This window comes from Hypanus sabinus, chromosome 4 (assembly GCF_030144855.1).
Source record: "Hypanus sabinus isolate sHypSab1 chromosome 4, sHypSab1.hap1, whole genome shotgun sequence".
Lineage (NCBI taxonomy): Eukaryota > Metazoa > Chordata > Chondrichthyes > Myliobatiformes > Dasyatidae > Hypanus > Hypanus sabinus.
In genome coordinates this window covers 24,049,003-24,072,580 of record NC_082709.1, presented here as the reverse complement: position 1 = coordinate 24,072,580, position 23,578 = coordinate 24,049,003, and the positions used below count along the sequence as shown (strand labels likewise).

The following is a 23,578-nucleotide window of genomic DNA, read 5'->3' as shown; positions in this document are numbered from 1 at the left end:
ACTGAGTGTATATTTCTATAGGGAATTCAGCAAATGTGAGATAAAACTTGACTCAAAATGTTAAGCAACTTAATTTCAATACCATGTAAATACTAATAGTAGATTCACTTACATTATTTCTAGATTCATTTATTTGAATCAATATGCAATTAGTTTTCCTGTAATCAGACATATGTTTTTATACATTTGTCACTCATTCTTCCCTTCTGAGAGTTTACCGGATTTTTCCACTTTGCTGCCTTCACAGCATCTGCTATGAAAATAATGCAGTAAAGAGCTGAAATAATCAAAAATAAAAACAATAAAAACCAGCAATAAGCACGTCAGTGAATGGATTCTTCAAGTCACTTCATTTCTAGTGCCAAAATGCTGTTGGCTTTTCCTCAGTCATATAATCTTAGCTGATTATTATTAATATCATGCAGAGTGAATTGAATCAGTCAACAGCTGGTTTATGTGACGGTGGGGATTTCAGGAGGAAGCCAAGATGGATTAACCACTCAAAGGTTCAAAGGTCCAATTGAATGTCAGAGAAAAGTATACAATATACATCCTGAAATGCCCTTTCTTCGCAAAACATCCACGAAAATAGAAGAGCCCCAAAGAATGCACGACAGTTAAACCTGAGAACCCCAAAGTTCCCCCTCCCGCGCAGCACCAGCGTGAGCTAGGTAATAGCAAAGACACCCAGATAGTCATCCAGCCAAAACTTCTTGCTGAACAGATTTCAACAAGACAGGCTGAAAACATTTCAAACTTGGGAGCCTTGGAACTGATTCAAAAAGGGAAAGTTGTCAGAAGTTTTAATTTGTAAAACTTCAGGATTGATAAAAGATCCCGGTATTGAGCACCCAGAGTGGAGTTTGTAGTTATTCATTCATGTATGGAATAGATCTATAAATGTAGATACAAGATAGCTGACAAAATATATAAACCCATTTTGGGGTTTATGTTCAAAACTATGCTAGGGCTTTAAACTTTTCAATACGGCACTGGTGACAGGAAGTGGCATCAAATATTAAGCTGTCAGCCTGAAGAAGTGATCCAAATGAATAGTCAGTTCCCGGGTAAATACAGTAATGATGTTCAATATAGGTTAAAGATTTGGTTTGCAGTTGGGAAAGAACCTAAATAAGTGTACATTTCAATTAAAATATGCTTTTGTAAATAATTGTTTCTATATTTTCAAGCTAGTAGTCAACTGATGATATATAGATAGTTGATGGTTTGTATCAAATGCCGTCATCATGTACATCAGTACAACACTGTTTCTTTAAGTACGTGTAACTATATGTCGTAATTTACATGATACGTTATTATACCTTTCTCTGTTAGTTGAAAGCCTTCAAATTGGGTATTTTGTCGACAGCTCTTTCTCTGCTTCATCCAACAGCAACACCAAAGCACCACTACAGAATCCACAGGAAGAGTTCCGTATGCATATGTTTAATTTTATCCATTTCCCGTATACAGACACTTTCGGTTGATGTGGAGCCCAATACACATTTCTTAATCTATTGCAATCTTCATGTGAAAGCCGGACAACTCAAATCCTCAGAAGGTTCACCGCCGTAGGATATGCAGCAGGCGCTTCAAAGAAAACGCTGGAGAAACTCAGGGGGCCTGGAGCGAGAGGAATTATTTGGAGGGCAGGTGTGCAGGATCTGCAGAACCTCACGCACCATCACGCCTCTTCAAACGGCGGCGGCCGGGCCGAGTCGGGAACGGAGGCGGCGCGGCGCGGCGCGGCGCGGGATCTCGCGAGAGCGGGCGCGACGCTGGTCAAAGAACAAAATAAGTCAGGGATCAGCCAGCCAGGGGGGAGGGGTGGGGGGCGGCCGTCATGGCGGTGCCGTTGCTACGCCGGGACAAGCGGAGTGTGGCTGCTTCGCTGAAGGCTGAGTGCTCTCGGTCGGACGGTAAAGGAGCCCAGTTGCTCGGTGAGCTGCTGGACAGTGTGTTGAGCCCCAAGAGGCCGGTGGCCGAGGCCGAAGTGATCGAGTGGTGCAAGTGCCTGATGGCCGGCGGCGAGAGCTTCGATGACTTCTGTAAAATGGTGCGCGCCTATGACAACGCCACCCTGTGCGGTTTGGTGTGGACGGCCAACTTCGTGGCGTACCGGTGTCGGACGTGCGGGATCTCGCCGTGCATGTCCTTGTGCGCCGAGTGTTTCAACGCCGGGGAGCACACGGGCCACGATTTCAACATGTTTCGGAGTCAAGCGGGCGGGGCCTGCGATTGCGGGGACAGCAGCGTGATGCGGGACAGCGGGTGAGTGACCGACCACAGACGCGGCTCCTCTCTCCGGTGATCTCCGTTTCCAGGGCTGCGGACTCTGGCCTTGGCTTGAAGTGGTCCTGGTCCTGGTCCGTATTCGCTGGGTAGTCACTGACCTTCCAGCAGCAGCTGCACTTGTTTGTAAACTCCTTGCGTTTCCCAGTAACGCAGAGGACCGGGTACAAAACAGGACGTGACTGCTGCTCTCCCGAAGACTTACAGAATGATTTTATACGTTTGATTCCTTGATTTTAGGATTCCATTTAATCTGGTTTGAATGTTAGTGTAAACTTGACGTAAATCTCTGTGAAATCATACAAAAGTCACAACATTTAAGTCCCAATAACCCTCCTGATTTTGTAATTGTATATAATGATCCACAAAAGCCGCTTCGAATCTTAAATTGTCAGAGCTACTGGTAGAGCTTTGCCTAAACATTAAATTCGTGGTCGAATCCTTCTCGCAGAAACCTCAATTTATTGAATTCCGCGCATTGTATATGTATATCATAGGCCTGAACAGTTTGCTTACTCGAAGTTTTGGATACTGTACTGTCACATGCCAATGACCAGGCAGATTTGACATTTTGATCAGGGGCAGTAGTTTCCAAAATACTGTACTGCCCCGAGCAAAATAAGCAAAACTGCATTCACCCAGATGGAGGATTTGAAGGTGGGGAAAGGTGCATTATGACGCACGTTTAAGAATTAGTTTTAGACTAGATTTCCATTGAGGAATATTCACTAACGTTATGTACAATATTGTACTGTTGCATCAATATTGAGCAGACTGGGTGGGCTGAACAGCTTAATTCTGCTATGTTTTATAGTCTTTAAAACCGTGCAGATGTTATTAAGAGCATTATCAAGCACACAATGACACTGCCATATATTCTAAAACCTAGATTAAAGCTATACTTCCCAAAGAAGTGGCTTGATGGAGAGAAGAGTTAAGGGAAAGAATTCCAGGGTCTTGCAGTAAGGTAGTGGTAGAGTAATTTGGATCAGTAACTGTAATGTAATTTGTTAATTGTGTTGGTGGTGGAGGGAATGAGTGTTTAGGTGGTTCATGGGCTGCTGTGTTCTGGATGGTGTTGATTTGCTGGGAGCTGTTGATCTTTCAAAAATCATTCGACTCTGGCATGGTGCTAGAGAAGGAGGAAGGCAACAGAGAGGAAATTATAGACCAGTTAGTCTGACTTCAGTGGTTGGGAAGATGTTAGAGTCAATTGTTAAAGATAAGGTGATGGAGTACTTGGTGACGCTGGACAAGATGGGACAAAATCAGCATGGTTTCCTTTAGGTAAAATCCTGCCTGATGAACCTATTGGAATTCTTTGAGGAGATTACAAGTAGGATAGATAAAGGTGATGCAGTGGATGTTGTATATTTGGACTTTCAGAAGGCCTTTGACAAGGTGCCCCACATGAGGCTGCTTACCATGTTAAGGGGCCAAGGTATTACAGCAAAGATACTAAAATGGTTAGAGCATTGGCTGATTGGCAGGAGGCAGTGAGTACGAATAAAAGGATCCTTTTCTGGTTGGCTGCCAGTGACTAGTGCTGTTCTGCAGGGGTCAGTGTTGGGACAACTTTTTAAGCTGTATATAAATGATTTAGATGTTGAAATAGGTGGCTTTGTTGCCATGTTTGCAGATGATACGAAGATTGGTGGAGGGTCAGGTAGTGTTGAGGAAACAGGTAGGATGCAGAAGGACTTAGACAGATTAGGAGAATGGGCAAGAAAGTGGCAAATGAAATACAATGTTGGAAAATGCACGGTCATGCACTTTGGTAGTAGAAATAAATGTGCGGACTACTTTCTAAATGGGGAGAAAATCCAAAAGTCTGAGAAGCAAAGGGACTTGGGAGTCCTTGTGCAAAACACCCTAAAGGTTAACTTACAGGTTGAGTCGGTGGTGAGGAAGGCAATGTTAGCATTAATTTCAAGAGGTCTAGAATACAAGAGCAAGGATGTGATGCTGAAGCTTTATAAGGCATCGATGAGGCCTCACTTTGAGTATGTGAACAGTTTTGGGCTCCTCATCTTAGGAATGTGCTGACATTGGAGAGGGTCCAGAGGAGGTTCACAAGGATGATTCCAGGAATGAAAGGGTTACCATACGAGGAACGTTTAATAGCTCTGGGTTTGTATTTACTGGAATTTAGAAGGATGAAGGGGAAGCTCATTTAAACCTTTTGAATGTAGACAGAGCAGATATGGAAAGGATGTTACCCATGGGGGGGAGAGTCCAGGACAAGGGGGCACAGCCTCAAGATAGAGGGGCACTCATTCCATATAGAGAAGTGGAGAAATTTCTTCAGCCAGTGGGTGGTGAATTTGTGGAATTTGTTGCCACGTGTAGCTGTGGAGGCTAGGTGTTTGGGTGTATTTAAGGCAGAGATTAATAGATTCTTGATTGGACATGGCATTGAAGGTTATGGGGAGAAGGCTGGGAAATGGGGTTGAGTTAGAGGAAAAAGGGATCAGCCATGATTGGCTGGTGAAGCAGTGTAGCCTAATTCTGCTCTATATGGTCTTATGGTCTAAATAATCAACCCCAACATCTTCCCAACCACTGAAGTCAGACTAACTGGCCTATAGTTTCCTTTCTTCTGCCTCTCTCCCTTCTTGAAGGGTGGAGTGGCATTTGCACTTTCCAGTCTTCTGGAATTGTTTCAGAATCAAGTTGTTCTTGAAAGTTCATTACTAATGCCTCCACAATCTCTTCAGCCTTCTCTTTCAGAATCTTGGGGAATACACCATCTGGTCCAGGTGACTTATCTTCAGACCTTTCAGTTTTGCAAGCACCTTCTCCCTAGTATTGGTAACTTCACACACTTTGTGACCCCTGATATCTAGGGCTTCCAGCATACTGCAGTGTCTTCCACAGTGACAACAGATGCAAAAATACTCATGCAGTTCTTCTGCCATTTCCTTATCCCTCATTACTGCCTCTCCAGCATCATTTTCCAGTACAATAGTCTGATAATCACTCTTACCTCTCTTTTACACCTTATCTGAAGAAACTTCTGGTCTCCTCTTTAATATTCTTGGCTGGCTTACTTTCATATTCCATTAGTTGCCTTCTGTTGGTATTTAAAAGCTTCCCAATCCTCTAACTTCTCACTAATTTTTGCTCTATTGTATACCCTACCTTTGGTTTTTATGTTGACTTTGACTTCCTTTTTAGCCATGGTCATGTCATCTTTCCTTCAGAATACTTCTTCCTCTGTGCTTCCAAATTGTTTCCCCTTTACCCCTTTAAAGTCAAAGTAAAATTTATTAGAATACGTATGTCTACCTTGAGATTCATTTTCTTACAGGTATCTACAGGAAAGTTTAAAAAAAAAATTAGAATTTATTAAAAATGTGTAGATAAGCAAACAACCAATGTGCAAAAGAAGGCAAATTGTGCAATTTTTATTATTCCAAAAATAATAAATAATACTGAGAGCATGAGTTGTAGAGTTCTTGAAAGTGAGTCTAAGTCGTGGAATCAGTTTCAAGGTGTGGTGAGGGAAGTTATCCTCACTGATTTATGAGCCTATGGTTCTAGGGTTAAAACTGTTCCTGAAACAGGTGCTGTGGGATCTAAGGCTCCCGTACCTCCTGCCCAATGGTAGCAGTGGGAAGAGAGCATGGTCTGAATGCTGGAGGTCCTTGATGAATGCTGTTTTCTTCTGACAGTGCTCCATGTAAATGTGCTCAATGGTGGGGAAGGCTTTGCCTGTGAATGACTGGGCTGTATCCACCACTTTCTGTAGTCTTTTCCAGGCTATGATGTAGTGAGCTAGGATGCTCTCCACTTTCCATGTTTAGAAACTTGTCAACATTTTTGTGACATGCCAGATCTATGCAAGTATCAAGGAAAGTAGAGGTATTGTCATGCCTTCTTTGTGATGGCACTTACGTGCAGGTCCTGGGACAGATCCTCTGAAATAGGAACGTCAAGGAACTTAAAGTTATCTAGTTTTTCCACTTCCAATCCCCTAATGAGGACTGCTTCATGGACCTCTGGCTTCTTCCTCCTGGAATTGATCATCAGCTCTTTGGTTTTGCTGATGTTGAGTAAGAGGTTGTTGTTGTGGCACCATTCAAATCTCTCCATCACCTTTGATTTGGCCAGCTACAGTGTTGTCGGCAATCTTAAGTATGGTATTGAAGCTGTACTAAGCTGCCCAGTCATAGCTGTAAAGTGAGTCAAACTGGGGGTGAAGCACTCAAGCTTTGTGGTGTACTTGTGCTGATAGTTATTATGGAGCAGATGTTATTAACAGGTAATCCATAATGACTGGCGTCTGCAAATGATGAAAGCAAGAGACCAGTTACATAGGGAGGTATCAAGGCCTAGTTCTTGGAGCTTAGTGATGAGTTTTGAGGGAATGATGATGTTGAATAGTGAGCTATAGTCAACAAAGAGTATCCTTTTGTATTGTCCAGCTATTCCAGAGGTGAGTAAAGAATCAATGAAATGGCATTTGCTGTTGACCTGTTATGACGGTAGGCAAATTGGGGCAGATCCAGGTGACTCTTCAGGCAGAAATTGATGCGCTTTGTGACCAGTCTCTCAAAATCAGTTATTACAGTAAATGTAAGTGCTACTGTATGATAGTCATTGAGGTACGTTACTACATTCTTAGGCACTAGTATGAATGAAGTCTGTTGAGCAGGTGGGTACCTCGGACTATTAAAGTGAGAGGTTGAAGATGGCCAGAAAAACTCCGTCCAGTACAGGTGTTCAATAGTCAGACAGATACGCTGGAGCCAGGTGCTTTCTGTGGATTCACCTTCCTGAAGGATGCTTTCATGAAGGCCTCAGAGACTGAAATCACAGGACCATTGGTGCTTGTAAATGATCGTGAAAGTATCTTCATATTCTGTCGATCAAAGCAAGTATAAAAGGTATTATGCTCATGTTGGAGTGAAACCTTGATGTTTGATTTTGTTTTGTAGGAGATGATGGCATTCAAGTCCTGTCACAGTTGTCAGGCATCTCACCGTAATTCAAGTTTAATACAGAATTGCCACTTTCCATGTGAGATGGCTTTCCAGATGTCATACCTGAAATTTTTAAATATATTTTCCTGGATTGTCTATCCTGAACATCACCGATCCAGCCCTCAGCAGATTTCTAATCTATTGGTTCATGCAGGGCTTCTGGTTGAGGAAGACTGAATGATCTTTGGGAACACAGTCATCTGCTTTAAAGTCATTTAACTAAAGCCCCTTGGATTCCTATTAAATCTTTCACTTTAAACCTACAGTGCCTTTGTAAAAGTATTCAGCACCTAACTTTGTTCACATAAATGAGTATTACAACAAGGGATTTTGATCAATTTTACTGAGAATTTTTATTTTGAATTACATGCTCCTTTTTTTCCACAGTAGACCCCAAAAATGGAAAATTGTAAAGCATAAAAAACTAAAAATTCAAAAACTCAAATGTCAGCAGTTCAAAAGTATTCATCCCCCTTTGCTCAGTACGTAGTTAAACTTCTTTTTGCAGCTATTACAGCCAGTAGTCTACTTGGATAAGTCTCTATTAGCTTTGCATAATGTGATGGTAAGATTTGCCCATTCCTTCCAAAGTTGCTCAAGCTGTGCCCATTTAGGTGGGGAGCGCGGTGAACAGTAATCCTGAGGTCTTGCCAGAGACTTTCAATTGGGTTAAGGTCAGGACTCTGATTAGGGCACTCAAGGACATCAATTTTCTTCATTTGAAGCTACTACATGGGTCCTTACCTTACTGAAAGACAAACTTTCTCCCCAGTTTGAGTTTTTTCATAGAGGCTTGTAGGTTTTTATTTCACGATCTCTCTGTGTTTTGTAGCATACATCCTCTCATCAATGCTGACCAGATTTCTAGTCCCTGCTTCTGAAAAGCATCCCGGTAGCATGATGCTACCTTCAGATATTTTACAGAAGGGTTGGTGTTACCTGTCTGAGGCATAGTATTAGACTTATACCACACATAGTGCTTATTGTTGAGGGACAAAATGTTCAACTTTAGTCTAATCCGACTGCTAGTCAGACCTTCCACATCTTTACAGTATCTTCTAAGTGGCGCTTTGCAAAGTGTTAATGGAGAAGTATAGGCTTTTTTTTTAGCCAGGGGTTCTTCATTGCTTTTCTTCCGTAAATACCCTTTTTGTGCAAGGCCTTAGAGATTGTGCAGCTATGATCTTCATCTCCAGGTGCAGCCACTGACTTCTGCAGCTCACTTAGTGACCGTTGGAGTCACAGTAGCCTCTCTTACAAGTGCCATTCTTCTCTGGTGACTACATTTAGAGGGGCAGCCTAGTCTCAGTAGAGTGACTGTAGTTTTGCAATGGACTCCCTGAGCTCTGAGGTGCATTCAGTGTCTTTGAGATGGTGTTGTACCCTTCCCCAGATTTGTGCTTCTCTATTATCATTTCTCTGACTTGTCTTGAATGCTCTTGTGTGTTCATTTTGGTTTGGTCTGTTGAAAATCTACCATACCATTGGACCTTACAGAGGGAATATTTATTCTTATTAATTGGTGGAAAATAGGTGATCCACCTATTTTCTACATCAGCAAATTGGGTGTGTTGGTAAGGTAATATACAGTATTGCACTTGAGGAAAGTTAGCATAGTAATTACAAAATACAAACCTGTTGACAAGTTTTGAAATGTTTCTTTTGATTTGATATGCACAATGTTTTGTTGATTAGCTCAAAATATCCTACTTCAATACATCTTAAATTTAGAAAACGAGGCAGTAAAATGTGAAATATAGTCATGGGGGCTGAATACTTTTTCAAGGTGCTATGTTTTATCTGGTAAACACAAAGTACATTGCAGATGCTGTGGTCAAATCAACACGTACAAACAAGCTGGATGAACTCAGCAGGACGTGCAGCATCTGTTGAAATGTTGACTGCTCATTTCAACGGATGCTGCACAACCTGCTGAGTTCATGAACTATATCTGGTTCTTGATTCTGCAACCCTGAGAGAAAGACTGAATGGATTCATTCTGCCTATTCCTTTGTGATTTTAAGATCACCCATCAGTCACCTATGCATGAAGGAATAAAGTCCCAAACTATATGTCCTCCCTGTGTAACTTGATCTCTTGAACCCTGTTACATCCATGTGTGATTTTTTTTTCTGCACTCTTTCCAGTTTATTAACTTCTTCCTATAGTAGAGTGATGGTAGCATAGCAATTCACATGTCAATGTGGGAGCTCAGGGTGTTGGAGTTCAGTGCTGTGTCACTGTGATTCACTGTGTGTCACAGTGAGTGCCGAAGGTGGATGGTTAGACTCTCTCTTGTTGGAGAAGATCATTTTTTAAAATGCTTTTTAACATTTAAAAAAAAACAATCTGCTGTGTTTTGGTTAACAAATGGTCTGCAGTTAAACAGGTTGGAGGCACAGACCTATGGATGTTCAAAGCTTTTTTTTAAAAAAAAGTGAAGTTCTGAAGTAACAGAAGTTTGAAGGTATTGTAGATTTGGCAAAAGATAGCAATCTTGAGGTAAATATCGATGGACTTGGTAATAAACATTACTGGGTTGGTCACACAGTATATATCAATTTGGACTAGAGGAAATTGTAGGAATGGGAAGAGATGAACAAAAGGAATTGTATATAAATTACATGTTGAATTGAAGTCAACATATGAGAGGCTAAATGGGGAGAAGTTTTACTGCATATTGTAGTTGACAGATCTGCAGATGACAGTGCATTTCCGTTAATTAGGTAGATTAGAAATCGATAACTGTTGTAACACAGAAACAGAATAATCAGATTGTCCAAGGTGAGGGAATAAATTATCAGATAATCTTATCAGTTTTGCTACTTGAGAATTATATGTTGGTATTGAGACTTTTGGAATTGTTTGATATGTGCCTTGTTTTGATATCCTTCAGAAAGACAGTACCTATAACTGTGCAATGCTCTCTTTATTAGTCTGTCAGCCTGAATTACACTCAAATTTAGAAACAAAGCATTTCTGAAGAAACATATATGACTTGAGATTATTGAGAGAAATATTCATTGTATATCTAAGGCTAACATTGAGTTTAGAATGTAAGGGGAATTGAGGGAATAAAACAGTTAAGTGAACGAGGCCAATGATTTGATCACAGATATGTTCCAATCCTCTGTCTTGTGTTCTTAAAAGTGAACTTTGGAGAATAAGCAATTTGCTCATGTGAGCAATGTTACCTAACCCAATAGAATATTGAATTTGAAAATTGAAAAATCACAAATAAAGGCTTGGAAGGCAATAAATTACTGAGAAAAATGGACTAAGAGCGTGGTAAAGTGAGGAATATTGTATTATCGCATTCTGAGTTCAAGAGTTTGTTGAGAAAATGTGCTGAAAACAACAGGTAGAGTTCTGTTCAGTCATTGATTCTGTATGATATCAAATGATGAATATGATGAATTGGTTCTCATTAAGAAGTCTTTCAGTAAAGGCTTGTGTTTCAGAGTTATTGCTGGCACCTACAGTACTGTGCAGAAGTTTTAGGCCCATATATATAGCTAGGATGTCTAAGACCTTTGCAAAGCACTGTGTTTGTTAATGTGGAATGGAGAGCTAGTTTGAAAATCTAGCAAAGGATGTTGGGAATGGCAAGGGTGGGCTGCCGTGGGAGGGGTATAGGGCAGGTTGGTGGCAGAGAAGTGCCAGTGGTGGGGTTGGCACGGGTGTAGACTCACCCAACCTTGAGACAGCAGGCAAGGTAATTTGATAGCAAATAATTGGTTTATTGATCGTTACAGAATGTCTCTCTGGTGCTTCCCGCTCTCTCCCCTCACCCTTCCCCTTTTACCAACCACAATTCCTGTCTCCCTACCTCCTTCCCACTCTCAGTCCACAATAGGGACTAGTATCAGAAGTAAATTTAATCACCGCTCATGTCATGAAATTTGTTTTTTTTTCATGGAGTACAGTACAATACTTAAGTTACTACAGTACTGTGCAAAAGTCTTAGGCACCCTAGCTATGTATTTGTGTTTAAGACTTTTGCACAATGCTGTATATAGGAAAAGTATTTAAACACCCAGTATATATGACCAAGGTTTATTGGGCTTTCCTGTTATGGAAGGTTTACTTTCCCAGTTAAATGTCTCAATTAAAAGTTACTGTAAAATTTTTGTGGACGAGAAAGGACAAAGCACTCAGTTTTATAAAATGTTTATTGATTGCAGTTGTATAACACAATCATCATCGTTAAGCACTGTGTTGAATAACATAGGCGATCATGGTCTATCCGTGACCATGATTGTTCTTGGCAAATTTTTGTATAGAAGTGGTTTGCCATCGCCTTCTTCGGAGCAGTGCCTATACAAGATGGGTAGCCCCAGTCATTATCAATACTCTTCAGAGATTGTCTGCTTGGCATCAGTGGTTGCATAACCAGGACTTGTGATATCCACCAGCTGTTCATATGACCATCCACCACCTGCTGCCATGGCTTTGCGTGATCTGGTCCGGGGGGGGGGTGTGGGGGGTGCTAGGTAGGTGCTACACCTTGTTCGAGGGTGACTTGCAGGCCAATGGAGGGAAGGAGCGCCTTGGATCTTTGGTAGAGGCGTATCTCATTGATGAAGGAAGTGGTAGATGTAGTGTATATGGTTTTCAGCAAGGCATTTGATAAGGTACCCCTTGCAAGGATTATTGAGAAGGTAAGGAGGCATGGGATCCAAGGGGACATTGCTTTGTGGATCCAGAAATGGCTTGCCCACAGAAGGCAAAGGGTGGTTGTAGGCTGGTCATATTCTGTATGGAGGTTGGTGATTAGTGGTGTGCCGCAGGGATCTGTTCTGGGACCCTTACTCTTTGTGATTTTTATAAATAACCTGGATGAGGAAGTGCAGGGATGGGTTAGTAAGTTTGCTGATGGCACAAAGGTTCGGGGTGTTGTGGATAGTGTGGAGGGCTGTCAGAGGTTACAGCAGGACACTTCTAGGATGTAAAACTGGGCTGAGAAGTGGCAGATGGAGATCAACCCAGATAAGTGTGGAGAGGTTCATTTTGGTAGGTCAAATATGATGGCAGAATATAGTACAGTTGACCTTCACTAATCTGATTATCTGTAATTTGGTTCCTTCGATAATCCGGCACTAATTTCAAATTTTCCGCGCAGCTGTAATGTCAAATTTCCTGGGCCACCGTACCAATCTGCTGCGCATTGTTTTGGTTGCGCTAGATCTGTTCACATGTTGGCCCGCTCTTGTAAGCACAGACAGGCGATTCCTGCTTGTTTTCCTACATTTATTAATATCATTTGCGTGAGCTGCGGCTGCCCGGCACCTGCCTGTCTCATCCGCCAGCGGCGGGAGAGCTGGCGCGCACTGGGTCGGTCCACCTTCTCGCCCGCCTGCCGGCAGTCATGCACTGCCCTCCGGCGTTGTCTGGTCGGTGCTCCGTTCTCTTCTGCCTATGACCCTCAGATCAGTCGTGGCCAACCCGCTGAATTTAAGCATTTAACGAAGCGGTGGAAAAGAAACTAACGAGGATTCCTCAGTAACTGCAAGTGAAGAGGGAAGAGCTCAGCACTGAATCCTCGGTTGCCTGGCGGTCGCGTGAAATGTGGCATATAGAAGACCTCCATTCTTTGACTTCTTCTGCTCACCCAGATGTGCTGCCACCAACATCAACAGTTTTTGAAGAAACTGTTGTGCCAATTTCAGCACCAGTTCCTGATGCTTCACTTATTTTTCAAGATGAAGATGTTGATGATCCTGACAATCCCACACTTGCAAACATGCAACTTTGCCTGAAGGTTTACTAAACGTCTCACTTTAGAAGCAGAAGTGCTCAACTGTTCTGTACAAGTTAATTCCTGTACATTTATCTGTACCCTTTATTTTATGTGTCTGTACAGTATATTACTTTATCAAAATTTCACTTGCTACTTGTTTAATATTTCTGGTTCATTATTATCTAACTTGTACTGACTTGCATGATATTTTAAAGGTATGATGAGGTGGTTAGCTATTGCTTAATGTGATCCTTCTGTTATTTGGCATTTCACTAATCCGGCATTCCGCAGGTCCCAATGTATCTGGGTGCCATTTCCCTCAAACACTCTTGTACACCCAGGTACTAGTTGCTGCCATTTCCTTGAAACTAAATGGGTTTATAAGAAGATTTTAGTTTACTGCCTAACTACTTAAAATAAAAAAATAAATTTGAAGTTTTTTGGAGATTTAAGGGAATTGTATCTAATAGTCTGGATTATTGGAGTTTTATTGCACAACTCTATTTTTCTACTCTTTACTTGGGCTCACCCATTCCTTTATCCAACTATCTATTTGTCTGTTTGCTTAGATACAGCATGGACTAGGCTCTTTGAGCCACACCGCCCAGCAATCCCCTAGTTTAATTCCAGTCTAATTGCAGGTCAGTTCACAATGACCAATTAACTTACCGCCCGGTACGTCTTTGGACTGTCGGAGGAAACCGGAACACCCAGAGGAAACCCATGCCATCATGGGGAGAATGTACAGCCTCTTACAGGCAGCGTTGGGAATTGATCCCAGGTCGTCTGTACTGTAAAGCATTGTGCTAACAACTATGCTACTGTGCCACCCTTAATTAGAAGTATATACAGTAGGTAGATAGGTACTTTATTGAACCCAAAGGAAATTACAGTGTCACAGTAGCATTACAAGTGCACAGATATACAAATAGAAGAGAAGTAAGAAAGAATAAAAAATAAGTTATCTTGAACAGTCAACAGTAGGGGCTATAGGTTGACTCATTATAGAGCCTAATGGCTGAGAGTAAGAATGACCTCATATAGCACTCTTCGGAGCAGTGCAGTTGTCTTAGTCACGAAAAGTGCTCCTCTGTTCAGCCAAGGTGGCATGCAGAGGGTGAGAAACATAGTCTAGAATTGTCAGGATTTTCCATAGAGTTCTTCATTTTATCATAGCCTCCAGTTGTGTCCATTTGACTGCTATAACGGAGCCAGACTTTCCAATCTATTTATTGAGCCTGTTGGTGTCTCTTGTGTTGATGCTGTTGTCCCAGCACACCACTGCATAACAGACTGGTAGAACATGTGAAGGAGAGGCCTGCATACTCCAAAGGACCTCAGTCTCCTCTGGAAGTAGAGATGACTCTGGCCCTTCTTGTGTAAAGCCTCTGGTGCTCCACTCAAGTCTGTCATCCAGGTCCACACCACAATAATAGCCTCACCATCAGTAGTAACAGGGAGTAGTACAGGCTTAGTCTTCCTGAAGTCCATCACCATCTCCTTTGTCTTACTGATGTTGAGCTGCAAATGATTCAGCTTGCACCAGGACCTTGTATTCATCCTTCAGTCCTTTATATATTCAGTTCCTTGGGTGAATTTCCATTGGATCTGCTTCCATCAATTTTAAACAGTATTTTTACTGCAACAACCAGAAGAAAATTGAAAAAAAATCTGTTGCTGAATTGAGGTTGACGATAAATCTGAGTCCCCTAGTCACTGATCCTTTAGCCAGTGGATGTATTTTGTATTTATTGTGAGTTTGAAGACCTTCATTCTATTATTTAGAACAACCATTAAAGTTTTTCTATTCATCCAATATCACCGAAGATCTTCAACAATGGTATAATTGTAGGAAATATTTGCTACGGCTTCTAGAAGATACTGACACATTTTGTAAAATGCAGTACCTAGAATTTGATACATAACTTTAGCAGAAACCCATTCAGTACTTACTTTGTAAATGTTCAGTCTGACTTCTTTCTTTTAATACTCTGTACCTCTGCTTATGTATCCAAGGAAACAATTTTATTAATTAATTCTGCAAACTGTAAGGAAATTTTTTTTTACAGAGTAGTTTGAAATTGAACATTATATGGAGGCACATACTGTGATAATTTCAAGAAAAAGTGCTTTGAAAAGCTCTTGGACCTGGGATCCACTGCCTCGATTTAGCACGTTTCTGACCTTTTCAATCTGGCCTAGTGCATAAGTAGGTCAAAAATTGGCTTGTTCCTTGCTCTCAGACCTAGGCCCTGCCACTTCGAATCTGCCTTGCTTCAGTTCTGCCAATTTGAATCAGCTTCAAGTCTGCTCCAGCAATGACTATTCATTATCCCGTTGCCCGCTCCTGGGCCTGTGCTCCTTTGCCTGCTTTAGCCCTAACTCTGCAACCATCCTGCATCTTTGAGGCTTCAGTTCACAGCATAAAAATGCCTGGTTGTACAGGCAGTTCAAAAGTTTAACACTGAAAGGGAAGTTACAGGCTATTGATTGCAGTGATTGTTACCAGAAAAGATGTGACCAATAGAGTAGTTAGTAGTTTTGTTTGCTGCCAGCTAGCTGTCACTGTATTTCACCAGCACCATCTTAAACTGAAAATAATTCTATTAATTGGGAGGGACTGTGGAACATCCTCCACAAATTCAAATGCCCACCAAGAGTTGTCCTCATCTTCCATTTGCCTAAAGAGGCACGCAAGCTGAATACTAAAAGTCTTTTAAAAAAAATACTATCTCAGTGCAGACAAGTTTCAAACAAGGCGGTGTCATTGTCTTAGTACCTTGCTGCAATTTTGAGGTGAGGTGCCACATTGTTGGAGTGGAACTGAACATCAGTAAAAATAAAATAAAATTCCAATAATCCCACCACCTGGTTTTCCTGAATTTGGATTTTACTTTTATTTATTTCCAAATGCATTTTACATCGTAGTACAATAAATTTTCCATTGAATTTAATGTTTAAAGGGAGTAAGAATTACAGACCTCTGGCCTTGGCTGTAATATACTATAACGTAGTGGTTGCCAACCAGTCGATCACGACCGACTGGTCAATCTTTGAGACTTTCCCAGTAGATCCCGAGTGAAAAAAAAGAAAAAAACCCCACAAATACTGTTGAGAGATTGTTTCTGGGTTGTGGGGTTTTATTTCCGTTCTTTCTGCCCAGTGCGCATGCATGTAGCTCCCCTGCACTACACAGTGTAATTCAGTGGTCCCCAACCACCGGGCTGTGAGGAAGTGATATGAGGCAGCTGCACCTTCCTTCATTCCCTGTCATGCTTACTGTTGAACTTGAACCCACGCAAGGTCATCAGTCGCCTAAACGCAATGATACCCTCGCGCCAGGGATCACTGGTTGGCCTCGGGTAACCAGCTGGTGAGAAGTGCTGTTGGTAGTGGCCTGGAGTGCAGACAGATGGGTGCCGCCTCTGAACTTGTTTAGCACACGGAATGTTTGTGGGGAACCCGGTGCTAAAATATTCGCAGACGACCTAATTTGGGCTCAGGGTTTCATAATTAGAGCAGCTACCTTGCTGAAATCTATGGAAAGTCATCCCTTGAGCCAAACTTTTGTCGGCCGATAGATCCTACGGGGGGGGGGGGGGGGGGGAGGGCAGGGCAGGCACGTGCCCTGTTGCACTCCTCACTCAGTTGGTCGTTCTCTCCGGACTGCGACCGCTGTGGCCCCGGTATGGGGATCTCCAGCCCTGACGTCCTCTCACCCCACCCACAACCAGCTGCACCTGGCCAAGGCGTCTGGCGGTGGGCGGGTGGGAGGCTGGAGTTCGGGCCTGGAGGCTGTCTAATGAGGTAACGAGGCCCTCAAAATTGCTTTGGCACCTTGACTCCAAGCACCCTGCACCTAAAGACAAACCCACTGAGTTTTGTGAGCGGAAAAAACGTGTGCAACCGGGACAGCAGCTAAATGCTGAGAGCCACGAAAACTAAATTGCGGAATAGACTGGACATAAGGAACCTGCTTCGAGTATCGTCGCTGTATTCCGGTCTTGTTTAACACCCCACCCCCTCCCAGTCGGCCGGTCCACAAGAATATTGTCAATATTAAACCGGCCAGCGGTGCAAAAAAGGGTGGTGACCCCTGGTGTTTATACATTATTTCTACTTCGGGTTCCAGGGTTTTACTTCCGGTCTTTACTGCCCCGGTGCGCATGCATTAACTAATTGATTTGGGGTCGATCTTGCCTTTCACTGAGGCCGAGGTAGGGGATCTTGGGGTTAAAGAAGTTGGTGACCACTACTATAATGGGAATCTGTTCAACCGTATGGGGAAATCTTGCCTGACAAATCTTTTGGAATTGTTTGAGGAAATAAGCAGGACATACAAAGGAGAGTCTGTGGAAGATTTTTACTTAGATTTTCAGAAGGCCTTTGACAAGGTATTATAATGCGTATGGTATTATAGGAAATATACTAGCAAGGATGGAACATTGGTTGACTGACAGGAGACAAAGAATGGGAATAAAGGGGGCCTTTTCTGGTTGGCAGCTGGTGACTAGTGTTCCACTAGGGTCAGTGATGGGACAGCTTCTTTTCATGTTATGTCAGTGACTTGGATGATGGAATTCATGGCTTTGTGGTCATGATTATAGATGATACAAAGGTAGATGGAGGAACAGGTAGTGCTGAGGAAGCAGAAAGTCTGCAGAAGGACTTAGACAAATTAGGATAATGAGCAAAGAAGTGGCAGATGGAATAGAGTATAGGGAAGTGTATGATCATATACTTTGGTAGAAGGAATAAAGGCATAGACTATTTTCTAAATGGGGAGAAAATTCAGAAATCAGTGTTGCAAAGGATCCTGGGAGTCCTCATGGAGGATTCTCTGAAGGTTCAATTGCCGGTTGGGTCAGTGGTAAGGAAAATGCATTCATTTTGACAGGTCTAGAATATAAAAGCAAAATTGTAGTGCTGATGCTTTATTAAGGTTTTGTTTGAACTGTGTGGAGTATTGTGAACAGTTTTTGGCCCTATATCTAAGAAAAGATGTGCTTTCATTGGAGAGAGTCCAGAGGAGGTTCACGAGAATGATTCTGGGAAAGAAAGGGTTAACCTTTGAGCATTTGATGGTTCTGTGCCTGTACGTGTTAGAGCTCAGAAAAATGAGGGAGGATCTCATTGAAACATATCAAATATTGAAAGGCTGAGATGGAGTGGATGCTTCCAATAGTAGGGGAGTCTAGGACCAGAGGGCACAACCTCAGAATAGAGAGATTTAGTCATGAGTCTGGAATCATTGCCACAGACAGCTTTGGAGGCAAAGTCTTATGGTCTCCAGCAACTGCATCCAGAACAAAGATGACCTGAAATTCCAATTGAGATACCGTATGCAAATAATGATGATGGGCAGAAGATAGGCTCCAAGACACCATCAACATAATCTGCTTCTACCCTTCATTCTCTGCTGTACCACACTGCCTTCTGACAGCAAAAGTTAACAACAATATCTTGTAAAAAGTAGACCAGTTCCAATATCTCAGGAGCCCGTCCTCTGTGAGAGGAAGCATTGATGAAGTTCATCGTCACAGCCTTTGAGTTGAAGGGTATTTAGTGATCAAGACATGCTGTGTGGCACAAAATCATGGTGTACAAGGTAGCAATTGTTTCTGACTGTACATGCTTCTGAAGCTTGCACCACCTGCAACATATGGAAAAACACCATCAATCCTTTCTCCCCAGAATCCTCTCATTTCACAAAAACTGAAAGAAAATAAACATCAGTTATCTCTCTCAGGTCGATATTTCCTTTAGTATATTTACATGTGAATAATAAAGAGAATCTTTAAACATTTGACAGTTTGTCTGAAATAAACATTAGTCACCCTTCAATCTTCTAGTACCTAACCTTTTGACTGTCAGTAATAAATATCTCCACTTTTTTTTCTCTATAGTTTCCTACAGTGTCCTAGGAAACACTTGATAAATCCTCTATAGCAGGGGCTCCCAACCTTTTTTATGCCATGTTCCTAACTGTGTGACGTGTACACATAATAAAGAACTTCAGTTCCCAGTGTGCAGTGTGGATGGTTCACCTTGAATGGGAAGTGGTGTTGGTGAATGAAACAGGCAGAAGCCATGTGGAGCTAGAAGCCATGATTGTTGCCTGGTAATAAATCTGTTGATGTATGAAAATCCATGTAAAGTTTGTCTCTGTTAGCAAACAAACATAACATGGTGTCAGAAGTGAGCATGAGGTGTAAATATGGAGCGTAAATATGTAGCGAGCGACTGAGAAGGTTCCAATGGAGAGAAACTGCCGGCAAGAGAGTGCACTGTTTCGAAGTTCACCAAGATAATTGAGTTGATAGAAGCATGAAAAATTCTGCTACAGATAACCTAAGTCCTCCCACACCTATGCAGCTTACCGGCCATCTAGCTGATAATTGGAAACACTTCAAACAGTGATTCAATATATAAGAGCTGGAGGCACGGATGAAACATTGAAAGTGTCTATCTTTCTACACGTAATTGGTGAAGATGCTTTGGATATCTACAACAGCTTTCAAATTGTTGAGACAGTCTTTAAATTGGACACTGATGACAACATTTCAGGAGTATTTTGTCCCAAGTAAAAATGTTACATTTAAGAGACACAAGTTCTTTTCCTGTTATTAGAAACAAGGTGTTAGTTTTGACCAATACTTAACTGAGTTACACACACAGAGTAAGTCCTGTGAGTTTGGAGATTTGAGAGACTCACTAGTCAGAGACAAAATAGTTTGTGGAATCCCTGATTACTTTCTCAGAGAAAGATTGCTTGGTGAAAAAGATTTAACACTCGAAAGGGCTGTGAATATGTGTAAAGCAGCAGAAGTCACACGAGCACAAGCTAAAGGGCTGTGCAGGGCAAAAACAACAGTGTATGCTGTGAAAACAGAAATTCAGAACACAAGGCGTTTTACAAAGGAACCACGAACCAAAGAGATAGGCTCAAATTAGATGCAGGAAATGTAGAGGTAGGCACATGGAAAGTCCTGCAATATTGTGGGAAGAAGAATCATTTCACAAAGTGGTGCAAGCTGCTAAGACCAAGTTGCACGCAGTTGCTGAGGAAATCGAGGAAGTTTGTAGATTCTCTACAAACTGTAGGTGCTGGTTAAAAATAGAATGAATTGTTCCAGTGACTGTGAATGAGACAGTAATTCCATTCAAGCTTGATACTGGAGCCCAGGTGACTCTGTTCATGGCTGATTACAAGACTCCTAAAGTAAAGAACAAGATCTACCCAGTGAAGTTAAACGTGATTAACTTTATGGGAGAGAACGCTCCAGTAAAAGGAAGCTGGTTAGTGACCTTCCAGAACAAGGGGCAGCACCTAAAGCATAGCTACTGATCATTGAAAAGTGAGTATAGCTACTATCAGGTCTGACTGCATGTGAAAAGCTCAACTTGGTGAAAAGAGTCTTTGTAGTGACTTCGCAAATCACAGATGACCACACAACGCTCAATAAAGAGTATGCAGATGTCTTTGAGGGGCTTGGGTGCTTATCCGATATAACTCGAGAAACTCATATCATCATCAATGAGAGACCAAGAGAGGTTATGCAAGAGAAGCACAAGAGCTCCACTTTCCATTGACATCTGTACTAGCTACACTGATATGACAGTCAGGATGCCGGTGTTGGAACAGAATGATCATGAAGATGTTGCCAATCTTGCTTCCACATCATGCAGCTTTGGTTCAAAATCAGTTTATCATTGACTTCTAGTTGAAGACTGGAAATCAAAAATATTTCCACAATCCTCTCTGAAGTTGAAGAGGCAAAATAAAAAGGAAGTTGGGAGACTACACAGACCCAATGGTCAGAACAACAGCAACAGTTCAACACAAACCAGCAGGAGGAGTTGCTATCTATGATGTGCAATGGGCAGAAGGAGCTCTGTGAGTTGAGATAGAATCATTTGGAACTTGTGCACAGATTCACTGATCACATGGATGTAGTCCAGGTCTCCATTATGAGGCATGTGAAGTGAATTAAGGTCACACGGCAAGAACAAGAACAGAGGTGAACAGGTAGGACCTTGGTAGAAGTACATGAAAGAAATTAACACATAGATCAGAGTTATCAAAAGGGCACTAGTATTAATGCAGCGATTTAAACAAAGAGGAGAAATGGGCTAAAAATTCTATATCTGAATGCACGAAGTGTCAGAAATAAGGCGGATGAGCTTGAAGCTCAGGTGCGAATGGGTAACTGTGATGTTGTTAGGATAACAGAGACATGGCTGCAGGGAGATCTGATCTGGGAAATGAATGTACAAGGGTATACGTGCTATCGTAGGGACAGAATTGTGGGCAGAGGGGGTGGGGTGGCCCTGTTGGTGAGGAATGAGATTCAGTCCTTTGCAAGGGGGGGACATAGAATCAGGAGAAGTAGAGTCTGTGTGGATAGAACTGAGGAACAGTAAGGGCAAAAAGACCCTAATGGGTGTTGTCTACAGGCCACCAAACAGTAGCATGGATATTGGGTGTAAGTTGAATAGGGAGTTAACATTGGCATGTGGCAAAGGTAATGTTGCAGTAGTTATGGGGGATTTCAACATGCAGGTGAACTGGGAGAATCAGGTTGGAGCTGGACCCCAGGATAGGGAGTTTGTAGTGCCTACGGGATGCATTCTTGGAACAGCTTGTACGAGAGCCGGCCAGAGACAAGGCTATTCTGGATTTAGTCTTGTGTAATGAACAGGATTTGATAAGCAATCTTGAAGTAAAAGAGCCATTAGGAGGTAGTGACCATAATATGATGTTTTTATCTGCAATTTGAGAAGGATGAGGGCAGATCGGAGGTGTCAGTGTTGCAGTTGAACAGGGGAAACTATGGAGCCATGAGGGAGGAGCTGGCCAAAGTTAACTGGACAGATATCCTAGCAGAAAAGACAGTGGAACAGCAATGGCAGGTATTCTTGGGAATAATGCACAAATTGCAAAATCAGTTCATCCCCCGGAGAAGGAAGGATTCTAAGGGGGGAAAGGGGCCACAGTGGTTGACAAAGGAAGTCAGAGATTGCATAGCATTAAAATAAAGGAAATATGACAGAGCTAAGGTGAGTGGGAGGACAGATGATTGGGAAATTTTTAAGGAACAGCAGAACTTAACTAAAAAGGCAATACGAGGAGAAAAAATGAGGTACGAACGCAAGCTAGCCAGGAATATAAAGGAGGATAGCAAAAGCTTTTTTAGGTATGTGAAGAGAAAGAAGATAGTTAAGAACACTGTTGGGCCCTTGAAGAATGAATTGGGTGAAATTGTTATGGGAAACAGAGAAATGGCAGAAGAATTTAATAAGTACTTTAGATCTGTCTTTACTAGGGAAGGCACAAGCAATCTCCCAGATGTATGGATGGGCCAAGGACAGGGTAACAGAGGAAATGAACAGATTGACATAAGGAAGGAAACGGTGATGAGTAGACTGATGGGACTGAAGGCTGACAAATCTCCAGGTCCAGATGGTCTGTATCCTAGGGTACTAAAGGAGGTGGCCCTGGAAATTGCGGATGTATTGGTAATCATTTTCCAATGTTCCTTAGATTCAGGATCAGTTCCTGAGGATTGGAGAATGGCTAATGTTATCCCACTTTTTTAAGAAAGGAGGGAGGGAGAAAACAGAACTGTCGTCCTGTCAGCCTAACATCAGTAGTGGGGAAGATGATAGAGTCCATTATTAAAGATGAAATAGTGGCATATCTAGATAGCAGTGATAGGATTGGGCCGAACCAGCATGGATTTACCAAGGGCAAATCATGCTTGACTAATCTATTGGAGTTTTTCGAGGATGTAACCAGGAAGTTAGACAAGGGAGATCCAGTGGATGTAGTGTACCTCGATTTTCAGAAGGCATTTGATAAGGTCCCACATAGGAGATTGGTGGGTAAAATCAGAGCTCATGGCACGGGGGGGAAGATATTGACATGGATAGAAAACTGGTTGGCAGACAGAAAGCAAAGGGTAACGGTGAATGGGTGTTTCTCGGAATGGCAGGTGGTGACTAGTGGGGTGCCACAGGGCTCGATATTGGGACCACAGCTGTTTACAATTTACATCAACGATTTAGATGAAGGCATTGAGAATAACATCAGCAAGTTTGCTGATGATACTAAGCTGGGTGGCAGTGTGACATGTGATGAGGATGTTAGGAGAATTCAGGGTGACTTGGATAGGCTGAGTGAGTGGGCAGATACTTGGCAGATGACATTTAATGTGAATAAGTGTGAGGTTATCCACTTTGGGAGTAAGAACAGGAAGGCAGATTATTATCTGAACGGTGTAGAGTTAGGTAAGGGAGTAATACAAAGAGATATAGGTGTCCTTGTTCATCAGTCACTGAAGGTGAATGAGCAAGTGCAGCAGGCAGTGAAGAAGGCTAACAGAATGTTGGCCATTATTACAAAGGGAATTGAGTACAAGAGCAAGGAAATCCTTTTGCATTTGTACAGGGCCCTGGTGAGACCACACCTGGAGTATTGTGTACAGTTTTGGTCTCCAGGGTTAAGGAAGGACATTCTGGCTATAGAGGAAGTGCAGCGTAGATTCACGAGGTTAATTCC

At 42.2% G+C, this 23,578-nt stretch overlaps 1 protein-coding gene across 3 annotated transcripts in view; it reads left to right on the top strand.

The window, feature by feature from the left end:
• The first annotated feature begins 653 nt into the window (after positions 1-653).
• The window catches only part of ubr3 (ubiquitin protein ligase E3 component n-recognin 3), a 248,653-nt gene continuing 225,728 nt past the window's right edge, over positions 654-23,578 (top strand). For 2 of the 3 annotated variants that reach the window (XM_059966618.1, XM_059966617.1), the window contains exon 1: positions 654-2,271. In XM_059966618.1, coding sequence (XP_059822601.1) covers positions 1,844-2,271 — 428 coding nt within the window. In that variant the 5' untranslated portion in view covers positions 654-1,843. The remainder of the gene's footprint in view (positions 2,272-23,578) is intronic. The other variant, XM_059966619.1, reaches the window with a different exon arrangement.